General features: G+C 42.0%; 1 protein-coding gene across 5 annotated transcripts in view; it reads right to left on the reverse strand.

Annotated features, from left to right (window-relative positions):
* NSUN6 (NOP2/Sun RNA methyltransferase 6) overlaps positions 1-12,624 on the reverse strand; it is a 50,237-nt gene that overhangs the window by 37,282 nt on the left and 331 nt on the right. For 2 of the 5 annotated variants that reach the window (XM_075922479.1, XM_075922483.1), the window contains exons 1-4: positions 12,227-12,482; positions 9,867-9,966; positions 7,807-7,962; positions 3,862-3,941 (exon numbers count right to left, since the gene is read on the reverse strand). In XM_075922479.1, the coding sequence (XP_075778594.1) occupies positions 3,862-3,941; positions 7,807-7,962; positions 9,867-9,941 (311 nt within the window). In that variant the 5' untranslated portion in view covers positions 9,942-9,966; positions 12,227-12,482. The other 3 variants (XM_075922481.1, XM_075922480.1, XM_075922482.1) reach the window with 3 other exon arrangements.

Below are 12,624 nucleotides of genomic sequence, written 5' to 3' on the forward strand. Positions count from 1 at the left end.
AGACATAGCCATAGTGTTTATATAGGATGGTGTGATGGGATGGACAAGGCCCCGATATCCCTACTAGAATCCTTTCTGTATCCTGTCCAGCAACAGGAGCAGAAGAGAGGTCCTCCAAGCAGAACAGAGTGACCACCTCTGCTGCAGCCGATTAGGCTGCAGCGGGCCTATATAAAATATATATTTTTTTTGTCTATTTCTCCTTGAACTGTTCATTTTAACAATAATACATCGTTTCCACTCATTGGGTGTCGTGCATATGCTCTTTTTATTTGACTGGTTGAGAAATCTTTCCATTGTCATACATGATGGTGAACTCTGTAACCCCTAACAGTTAAAATGACGAAGAGAAAAAGAGAGGACAGGTGCCGAAATTTTCAAAAGGAGTGGACAGACTTGTATGCATTTGTGAATAGGTCTGGATCTCCACACTGTCACATTTGTAGTGAGAGACTGTTCTCAAACAAACAAAACAAAACAAACCCCAAATTTCATGATAAAACATGCAACATTTGTTGCAAAATACCCCAAGGGTGATGCACCAAAAAAAGTTTGTGAGGAGCTGCAGTGAAAAATTAACACTGGACAAAATAACCTGCTGGCATGGTCAAAAAAAGGTGGGAGTTTAAACTCCACCAGTTTGTGGGCTCATACATCATTATTTAACAGGGGAAGCCTTTCACTGATGGGATTACGTGAAGAGATGCATGCTAAAAATTGGTTATGAACTATTTGATGAGTTTCACAACAAAGACAAAATCTTACATAAAATTCAAGACATGCCATTATCGGCAAAAACAGTTCATGACAGCTGTGAAAATGACCCAACAAAAATGAACAAATGCAAAATTTGAGTAAAGCTACTTATTTTTCATTTGCTTTGGACAAGATAACCAACATGTGGCATTAATCAGTTGTGTATTCTGAGGTGATATATTTGTGGAAAAGCTATGCACAAATAAATGATTGAGATATTACCAATGAAAAATCAAACAAAGGGCAAGCCATCCTTAAAATTGTGATGAACTTTGTAAACAAGAAATACAGCTGGATTATCTTGTGCCTATGTGTACAGATGATGCATCCATCTAGCATGGTCAGCAAGTACAAGGGATTCCTTACTTCTCTCCCATTCTTGACCTTTTATTGCATTGTAGATTAGGAGGTACTTTGTGTGCAATTTTGAGGAACCTAACTCAGAAATAATGGGACTGGTCGTCTGCATTGTTAATTGGATTCTCACCCGAGCCATTAATCTCCATCAATTTCAGTCACTGGTTGAGGAGATAAATTCCGAATACCCCAATATTCTAAACATGGTAAAACATGCAGCACAATGTTCGCTGATTATCTTGTGGCAAAATTTTGACTCATTTTGCCGCATGCATTAATGAGATTAAGTTATTTTTGGATATGAAGAGTGTCAAAAACACCGAGCTTTCGACTGGTTACTCAAGTTTTATTATCTTTTTTACATTACAAGTCATTGAAATGAGTTTAACCTTATGCTACAAAGGCAAGGAAATACAGTCCTGACTCTGCAGCAGGCAGTGTTTGGATTTGAGTCAAAACTGACTGTCTTCATTAAAGATATTGAGATGGGCAGACTGACACATTTCAAAAGATTATAAATGTTTTGTGATTTGTATCAAGGAGAGAATTCAAAAAGCAGCCTTGATTTGTAGCAGCTTGCTGGGTTTGTTTCTGAACTTCTGATGGCATCCAAGTCTCATTTTGTTTACATTTGCAAACACAGTGCTCTGTTTAAGTTTACGATTTGTCCACATAAAGCATCTATTGAAGAACTTGATTTGTCAGTCATTCCAGGCATCTGAGTCAGCAATTTTGAAATGGAAATACAGGCAGTCCCTGGGTTACGCGGATCCAACTTATGTCAGATCCGTACTTACAAACGGGGCTTTTCTAGCCCCGGAGGACGTGGGCGGTGAGACCGCCCAGAAGCGCCGCGGTCCCGCCGCCCACGTCCTCCGGGGTGAGAAAAGCTGCTCCGCGTCTCCCTAGTCTGCGGGGGGGGGGGCAGCAGACCAGGGAGACGCGGAACAAAGCCGCGGAGGACCCGGGCGGCGGGACCGCCTAGACGTGCCATGGTCGCGCTGCCCAGTTTCTCCGCGGCTTTGCTTCGCGTCTTCCTGGTCTGCTGGGGGACTCCCCCAGCAGACCAGGGAGACGCGGAGCAAAGCTGCGGAGGACATGGGCGGCGGAACCACGGCGTGTCTCGGTCCCGCCGCCCGCGTCTCCCTGGTCTGCTGGGGGGGCGCAGGTAGTGCGGTGTCCTCCCCCCCCCCCAGCAGACCAGGCTTTTCTCGCGGACACCTGTGGTAGAGCAGCTGGGGCGCTGCCGGACCAACCCAGCTGCACCGCCCCAGGTGTCCTCAAGTCAGCTGCTGCTGAAACTGACCAGCGGATGACTACAGGAAGCCCGAGGCAGAGTTGCTCTGCCCCGGGCTTCCTGGAATCAGCCGCTGATCAGTTTCAGCAGCAGCTGACTTGGGGACACCTGGGGTAGAGCAGCTGGGGTGCTGCCAGGTTGGTCCCCGCAGTGCCGAGGTGTGGCGCTGCGGGGACCTACCTAGCAGCGCCCCAGCTGCTCTGTCCCAGGCGTCCAGATTCAGCTGCTGTTGAAACTGATCAGCGGCTGATTCGAGGAAGCCCAGGGCAGAGAAACTCTGCCTCGGGCTTCCTGTAGTCAGCCGCTGATCAGTTTCAGTAGCGGCTGAATCTGGACGCCAGTTCCGCCTTACGTACAAATTCAACTTAAGAACAAACCTACAGTCCCTATCTTGTACGTAACCCGGGGACTGCCTGTAGTAGATTTCAAGGAGTCTAATATCTGGGTGGAAAAATTCATCGAGTTGAATTCTGATTTAGGATGCCTTGCTCAACAACGTGCAGAATTGGCAAAACTGCACAAATGGGCTGACATGAAGAAAATGAAGCATTATGATAATCTGAATCTGCAAACTTGGAAAGAACTTCCTGTCACATACAACACCATGCAGAATGTCAGCTTGGCCTTACTTTTAATGTTTGGCTTCACCTATACGTGTGAGCAGGCTCTCTCTCATTTGAATCACATCAAAGGTAATTTGCCCTCAAGACTGACAGAAGACAGCCTGAATGTGTGCATAAAGCTGAATTTGACCAGCTATAACGTAAACGTCAAAGAAATGAGCAAAAAGATACAGCAGCAGAAGTCTCATTAAATAAAGTCTGTGAGTACGTTTCATTGATGCAATTATTAATCATCACGTCAATTATCAGTAATATTAAATATTTTCAGTCAGGCAAATGGGCATTCTTATAATGCCTCTTTGTTGACCACCTGCTCTGAATTTTGATGTAGTTTGGCTCTTTGGTTAGAAAAGGTTGCTGACCTCTGGTATAGAGCATCAACATAGGGGGATAAATATGACTCTGAAATTCCTGTTCAACATTATCATTTATGCTACTTTACCTAAGTACACTGATGTTAATCTTCTACATGCAAATGTACTGCAAGATCATATACTTTGGCCGTCTGCTAAACAGTACGTAGTTCTACAACAGAAATCTACCACCTCCTAACATGTTCTGACATGGGGAAATTATTTTAAGGAAAACTAATATGAAGTCCATTATAAAAAAAATGAAGAAAGAAAAGATTATGGACTTTCAAACTTCCTCAGAATTTTGTTAAATTTTAAAAGATCAAAAATGTAATTTTATCCAGGACAACTATTGCATATTTTGTCTTAATAAACACTTACAACATATTTAACAGTATCCACGTTATCAAAACTGGTTAACACAAAAACAACTGTGAAACTCAGTAACACAAATTCAAGTTTGAAAATTACAAACCTGGGTCCAATGACAGGAATAAGTAATATATCCTGAAGATCTGGGTGCTGAAAAACTGGAACAGTAAGACCTTTAAACTGCTGTTGAATTTAAAAAAAGTAACAAATAATGCTTTTAAAAATACTTTATTTTTACTTGGTATTTTTTTTTTCATTTTACAGACTGTTCTACTATTCACAGATATAAAGTATAAGTGATGACTAGTTGGGAAAAGCTATGTTAGGAAATGCAATATATTATAAACGTTGAAACTAAAACACAGAAAAAAATGAGAACATTCAGAAATGCCAAGACCGCACCGGGAGTCATTGACAGGATTAATTTCAAAACACAGGAGTGAGACCTGAATATCAGTATACTTTTGAAGGCTGGGTTCTTCTCCCCCATTTTCTCTGGAACAAGTAGTCTGGGCCATACAAGGAATGTTAAATTTAGATGAATTGGCGAATTGAACAGTCAATACAATTTGCATCAGCTATTCGATTAGTCAATAAGGGCGCCTCTGCTTTTGAAATATAGCAACAGACCCAGGGCTATCTATACACTTCAAAGGCGAAAGGAGCACGGGGCCAGCGAGGGACGCAAGCAGTCCTCAGCTGACCCTGAGGTCCACACCGGCACTGCCGCTTTAAAATGCTGGCCCCGGGCTGCACGCGGTGTTTCAAAGCAGCAGCACCACGTGGAGCCCAGGGTCTGTCCCTGGGTTCCACTCGGCGCTGCTGCTTTGAAGCACTCCCTCTCTCCCCCTCCCCTGCTGCCTCTTTCTGGGGGGGAAGTGACTAGTCGTTCACATCCTTAGGCTATATTACAGTCAGACAAACCTATCACTCAACAGCCAAAGATAGGCTCAGATTAGATGAAGATTTGCTCAATGTATTTTTGTGCTCATCATTCCCATTTGACTTATCAGATGATGCTCATTTTGATGGCTTATTTCAACTGAGAGGAATGTGATTAGATGTGATTGAGTGTTAGAGACCTGATTTCATATTAATTTGATAAGGCTCTGAAACGAGTTGCATTTCAAAACTCTTTCTAGACTTTCAAAGATGGTATCTTTCCATACATTCCAAATAATTAGAAATCAGTGAGCATTTTATAAAGAGGTATTTCCTCTTTCTAAAGTAATTTGTATGCTTTGTGATGCTGTTAAAACAAGCATTAACATTATGAATCTTATCTCTGGAGTATAATTAGAATTAAAACTGTTTACACTATCAGGAGGAAGCTAGCTATATGTTGTTAGCAAAGCATTTTCCCTTACAAAACAACTGAACTAAAATTCCAGTCCCAGATTCCTAGAACTAACTGAATGATAAATAGGGATGTAAGCGATTAGTCAACTATCCGATAAGCAAATACAACTAGTCGCTCCCCTCCCCTCCCCCACTGCCTCTATCAGAGACAGGAAGCAAAGGGGCCAGGGGTTGCAGGAGCCAGTGCTGGTGGGAGCTAGCTTAAAAGCCATTTCCCCACCACCACTATCTCCACAAGGGGCAGGAGGCAGAGGCAAGGTGGGGGACTGGGAGTGAGCTGGGAATCAGTTGTCCCAGCTCACGCTTGGTCCCCACACTGCGCTTCAGCCTTTTGAATGTATTAAGAGCTGCCAGGCTTTTAATACATTTTAAAAGCACAAATGCAGCAGGGGGCACCAGGAGCTAGGGATGTACAGTAAACTTCCGATAATCCAGCACCTTTAGGACCCAGGGGGTACCGGATTATCAAATATACAGGACTATCAGAAGGGGAGGCTATGAGGAGTCTGGGATGGGGTGGGGGTGAAGAGGGGGTGGCGCTGCAGGACCAACCCGGCAGCACCCCAGCTGCTCTGCCCCAGGCATCCCCAAGTCAGCCACTGCTGAAACTGACCAGCGGCTGACTTGGGGACGCCTGGGGCAGAGCAGCTGGGGTGCTGCCCAGTTGGTCCCGCAGTGCCAAGGGACAGCGCTACGGGACCAACCCAGCACCCCAGCTGCTCTGCCCTGGGCGTCCCCAAGTCAGGTGCCCCAAGTCATGGGGCAGAGCAGCTCCAATTGTCCGGCTGCCTGGAGCACTTCCGGGCTCCAGGTGGTGCCGGACTATCAGGAGTGCCAGACCACTGGATGCCAGACAACTGGAGTTTTACTGTAATAGTGTACTCGATTAACCAATAAGCAAAAGCTATAGATTACACACATTCCTATCCCCCCACACACATTTTTTAGCAGGCTGGCTGGCAGCCTGGCTCAGTCTTGACTCTCAGTGGCTCCAAGACCTACCCCCATTGCAGCTTTGCATTTAAAGTGTATTAGGAGCCAGGAGGGCAGGTAGCCCAACTCAGTTCTGACTTGCACCAGCTCTGGGAGCTCAACCCCCCCCATGTCGGACAGGGGCAGCAGGCATCCAGTGCTACCCTCGCAGACCAGCTCCCACCCGGCACTTCGCACTGCTGCCTCTGATATACAGGCAGCATCATGAAGTGGCAGGGGGCTCCTCACGAGTCCCACTGCCAGGGACTATAGAATAATCCAGTAACCAATAAGATTCATATTCATGAGGTTAATGAACTAGTCAATTAACCAATATTTAACATCCCCACCCGGTGCGAGCCATGACAGCTGATTCCTGGCTTGTGTCTGGTCTCGCTCCTCCCTGCTGCACTTCAGCCTTTTAAATGTATTAAGAGCCTGGTGGCTCTGCAGTCCCTCTTCCCCCCGCATAAACTAATCGAAAATTCCATCGACTAGTCAATCAGCTGATTAATCGCCATTTAACATCCCCAATAAAACAGGCATAACTCATTACTCTACCAGCAAATAGAGTAGCATCAACTGTTTTTGCATTAGAGAAATGTCTCATCCTCTCTCGCAGTTGTGGTCCGTACACCCACCAACATCAATAATTTATTTATAGAAGAACTGGATCTACTCAGAAATACTGAAGAGATATAATAGGATTTCAAAACAATCTATTTTCAGATCTTATGTCTTAAAATTAATAATCTCTGTCAGATAAAGGCAGTCATAAAATAAATGCAACAACAAAAAATCCGAAAATTAACTAAATGTCAAAACATTTTCTAAGTTACACCAGCAGGGGAGTTGCTCAAATTATTTGGATACTCAGTTTCTTTCAATTCCATACACTCCTAAAATAGGACATTATAACATATGTTCATTTTTATCACCTTTTATTAAAAGCAAGTATAGAAACTCTATACTTCTTGCATATATCTTCAGACTACTAGTTTCTATTTCTGTTGTCTTGTCTAGATTGTAGTGTCTTCCTTCTATGGTTATACAGCATTTAGCACAATGGGGCCCAAAACCTCATTTGAGACTATAGATGCTACTTTAATACAAATACATGGTCCCTGTTTATGGATTTTAACTTTCCAAGGGATTTTGCACATTTCTGATAAGCCAAGGAAGAAATTGTTTCTCTGAATCAATTGTTAGTATTTTTTTTAACTAGTCTGTAACTATTTACAATTAAACACAAGTTCTTTGGAAAAAATAGGTGTCTTTTCTCCTGTTAATGAAAGAACATTTTTTTAGGACACTTGGGTATTTTTAACTTCCTTTGCATCAGATATTGACCAGTGTTGGATTTAACTCACTGATTCTACCTGTGTTTCCATTTGACTCTGAAAGTGCTAACAGAATTTTCACTAAACTGAAAGTATACACACACACACACACACACACACACACACACACACACACACACACACACACACACACACACACACACACACATCAGGTTTCAGAATTATTTCCATTACTTGTTTTTGAAAAGCTTTGTAAAAACAAAGAGTTTGGTGGCACTTTAAAGACTAACAAATCTGTTAGCCTTTTAAAGTACCACCAGACTCCTTGTTTTTGCTGAAACAGACTAACATGGCTACCTCTAAAAGAAATCTTGTAGCTATCTTTAGTGATAAGCAGGACACAAAACTGCACAAACCTTGTGGATTTCTTCAAGTAGCAGATTTTTTATTTCTTCCACTGACGCCAAATGAGTGTTAACTCTAACAGTTGTGAAAGATGGAGGATGAGACAGACAATTTAACAGCGATTTATATTTTCGCTGTGCTTCCAATGTGCCTAAAGCACTTATGAGCTAGAAGAAAAAAAAATTAGAAATAGTCAGTTTTTGTTGTAGTGAAAAACTTTATATCAACCATTACTTTGCACATGTCATCTAACAGACCCTCAGATTCATGTGCAGATCCTACTGACTTCACTGAAAATCACATGCACACTTGAGGGCAGAGTTTGGCTGCTGAAAAGACCAGTCACTGAACCAAGTATTCCACACAAACTGACACTGGAACATGCATTAGAATTAATCTCCACTGATTTGATATTGCTGTATTAAGTGGTATTTCTTTGTATAGCAAACTAGGCATAAGTGTACAGAGACAAAAAACAAACAGAGTGCAACTCAAAGCTGTGATGAGTTTGTGACAGACAAAGGTGACTTGTAAAATATACATAAATAGAATTTTTCAAGAGACATTCAGGTATTTGTCTATTCTGTAGAAAGTGATGGGCTATTTTCCTTTTTGATAGGAGAGGGTGGTAGTTGTGATTGTTCATGAAAGACTTTGAATACTTTGAACACTTCTTCAGAAAGCTCATGATAACATCTACATGTTTTGTTAGTCTATAAAGTGCTACCAGACCGTTTGTTGTTTTTTTCTGCACAGACTAACTCGGCTACCCCTGAAGCTTCGTTATTTGTTAATATTCCTCCTGCCTCAAAGAAGTGCTGAGAGCTTCCCATTAACTTGTGTGGATCTTCCAAGGAATCTTCAAGAAAAAAATATGGAAGATCACACTTCATCCTGATCACTCAAAGGGTTTAAATAACCAAAACCACACACCCTCTTTTAAAGGAAATTCTTTCAGACCTGCTTTATCTTAAAACAACACATGCATAGAAGCACAAATCAAGTTTTCCCATCACAAGTTCTTTTAAAACACTCAAAACAAACACATCTTAGTGGTCAGAAAATATTCCATAAAAGAAGAAAGCACATGTCTGAAATATGTGAAAAACCTCATTTTTCAATTCTAAAAATGTTAATAAAATAAATGTATTACTCTCTAAAAAATTCCTTATGAACACTGAAATGCTCACTTGGAATCTCAATGCCAGAATGAAGTTTTAGTTCAAATCCCAAGTATAATTTACAGAATTTTAATATTTAGTTTAACAGTCCCAATATGTTTAAAACAATTTTCATATTATATGTATGCATACGTTTGGAAATCAGACATTAGAATTAGCCTTTACAACTTCTCAATGGAATTAACAATCCTAGGCCTTAATCTTTCAATGAGCAGTGTAGTCAGACTTCAGCATCCACATACGGCCATTGAAGTCAGTGATGCTCTGCATGGAACTTATGACAGGATCAGAGCTCTTTACTTAAAAGAGCTAACTCTAAATATTAAAAATACACTTTTATGTTGGCATAAATACTGATATTATGTATCAGTAACATCATAGTGAAATAAAATTAAAAGAACGTAAATAGTTGCATATAGTGATGTTAAATAACATGTTTTTTAGTAATCATGTAGCCACAACAAATGTTATCCATTATATCAGGGGTTCCCAAACTTTTTGACACAGGGGTCAGTAAATCCATTCACGAGCTTTTGGAGGACCAGTAACAGTAATTTACATATTTGCATATTCATTAAGCAAATTATGACTATTCAACTAAGTTGTTTCTGGTCCTCCCAAAACCCCCAGTGCCAGCGTTAGCAAAGCTTTTGATACAGTCACCCACAATATTCTTGCCAGCAAGTTAAGGGAAAATGGATTAGATAAATGGACTGTAAGATGAATAGAAAGCTGGCTAGATCAGGGTTTCCCAAACTTTTTACTTTAGTTGGAACCCGTTTTTTTTTTTCAGTACTGTTTTTTGCAGCCCCAAAATATATAGTTCTGCATTCAATCAAGGAAAGGTAAATTTGTTTATATAGGCTGACAGAGTTACAGTTAACACATACCTCCTTATTTCTAAATACATTCCCAAGGTACTCTTCAACTTCTGGTTTCAATAATATTTTTGAAAAAAAAGACATTTTCCTTTATAACGTAATACTCCTCCTGGTAAAAAAAGTTATAAAATTAATATTTTGTTTAACAATTCCATAATTCATAATTAAACAGTAAAATGAACATGACTTTTGGTTGTTGTATATCACAGTTATTCAAGAGTATCATAAGGAAATATGAGATATTATGAAGCATATAATTAGGTGCATGATGTGGAAAGATATTCTCTCCTTCAGGTTTCTCATCAATGTGAATATTTCCTCATGAGACTAGGAAATTATCCAAAATATTTATTTTTTTAAAATTATTGTGGCTCACAGTAAAGCAAATGGAGTTGCATAAGTTTCTAAAACCCAGAGCAGCATTTTACAATATGTACGCATAAGTTCTGAGTTAAAGTGCTGTTTGTATTGGCTAGATGGCGCATTTGTGCTTTTATGTAGAACTGCAATCACTCATTGCTAGCTGTATTTAACATGTATGAATTAACATATGAAAGACTTGATACTAACAATCTGATTATCCATTAATAAATTACTTTTTACTATAAAGAGAACAGTAATAAAAAGCCATCAAATTCATGTAAATTGTTTTATCAGAACTATAAAGATATACCCTTTAATTTATAGGGGGAATAATTACACAGTGAAAGGTTTTAAGATAACAGATTCATAGAATACTAGAATTTGGAAGGGACCTTGAGAGATCAAGTCCAGTCCCCTGTCCCAGGGCAGGATCAAGCACTGTCTGGATCAGGGCTACTCAACTTTGGAAGTCCCGCGGGCCACAATTATACTCACAGCACATGCCCAGGGCTGCAACTTACATCGGGTTGCATATACATGTAAATATATATGCAAATAGCGTCTTTCCAATTGACGGCACAAATACAAAGATTAACGAAAGACAATGCTCACGCAGGCCCCATTTAAGTTAGTTCTGCTGATATTAATAAAATGCAATATTTACCCAATTTCCACCCGTATGACAGCACTTCTAATGAGCAATGACTGTCCAGGAATTTAACTACTAAAAAGTATATCAACAGAAGACCATTATAATGAGTATTTTTTTTGTTTTGGCTCCCACCTGCGGGCCACAAACAAATGGACCGCATGTGGCCCACGGGCCGCGTGTTGAGTAGCTCTGGTCTACATCATCCATGATAGATGTCTATCCAACTTGCTCTTCAGTATCTCCAGTGACGGAGATTCCACAAGCTCCCTATGCAATTTGTTTAATCACCCTGACAATTAAGAAGTTTTTCCTAATATCCAACCTAAACCTCCCTTCTGGCAATCTAAGCACATTGTCCTGTCATCAGAGGCCAAGGAGAACAATTTTTCTCCCTTTGCCTTGTGACATCGTTTTAGATGCTTGAAAACTGCTATCATGTCCCCTCTCAGTATTCTCTTTTCTAAACTAAACAAGAACAATTATTTCAGTCTTCCCTCATAGCTCATGTTTTCTAGCCCTTTAATCATTTTTGTTACTCTTCTCCAGATCTTCTCCAATTTCTCCATATCTCTCTTGAAATGTGGTGCCCGGAACTGGACACAATACTCCAAGTGGGGCCTAATCAGTGCAGCATAGAGCAAAATGTCTTCTCATGTCTTGCTCACAACACTCCTGTTAATGCATCCCACAATCATGTTTGCTTTTTTTATTTGTTGCAACAGTGTCATACTGTTGTCTCATATTTAGCTCATGGTCTACCATCACCCCAAAATCCCCCTCTCTCACACTCCTTCTTAGACAATCACTTCCTATGTTGTATGTGTGAAACTGATTGTTCCTTCCTAAACGGAGCACTTTGCATTTGTCCTTATTAAACTTAATCCTGTTTACCTCAGACCATTTCTCCAGTTTTTCCAGATCATTTTGAATTATGGCCCTATCCTGCAGAGAAATTGCAACCCCTCCCAGCTTGATCTCATCTGCAATCGTAATCAAAAGCGCACATTTTTGTAGTGCAAAAACGGCTACCTAGGAATTAACTACCTGCAGCAGTAATTCATATGTAACGGACTATTAAAAACTGCTTTCTGATGTTTGCTTTTCAGCCTGCCTGCAGTTTCTTTGCCCACCCCCAACCAGTCAAAGCTCAGAGCCTCACCACCTCTCTCCTCCGGTTTGCTTCCCCCACCCTCCCTTTTCAAGCACCGCACGATCTTATGCCAAGCAAGGGCAGGGTGAAGGGCGGTAACTTCAGCCTGTGTTGCTGGGCATGTCCCAAGGATTTCTCGGTACTCCGGCCCGGCGGCTGCACAAGCGGGGCACCAGGTATGTGAGTAGCGAAACGGCTCTTGACCTCGGAAATGGCTCTTGATCATGTCTACACATCAGCGTGTCCAGAGGCAGCTACTCCGCCCCGTGAGCCCGGCCCTGCAGAGGCCTCCGTCCACAGCCGCTCTCCGGACAGGGGAGCCCCGCCACGGAGAGCCCGAAGCCCGCAAAGTGGGAAGGGCGTCTGCGGCGGCCTTGGCTCCCGACCTCGTTGGCCCCGCGGCGGCCCGTAGTGACATGCGGGGAGGGAGCCCGCTCGCGGGCCGTGCCCGAGTCCACCCGCCCTACCTGCAGTCTGCCGCACGGCGGCCGGAAACTCCGCCCTGAGCCTCGCTGGGGGCTGACCTCGGCGGTTACCCCAGCAACCGCGCGCGCCGAAGCCGGAAAACGGCGAGGGGCGGGGCCGAAATGTAACTGTCAGAG

This window comes from Pelodiscus sinensis, chromosome 2 (assembly GCF_049634645.1).
Source record: "Pelodiscus sinensis isolate JC-2024 chromosome 2, ASM4963464v1, whole genome shotgun sequence".
Classification (NCBI taxonomy): domain Eukaryota; kingdom Metazoa; phylum Chordata; order Testudines; family Trionychidae; genus Pelodiscus; species Pelodiscus sinensis.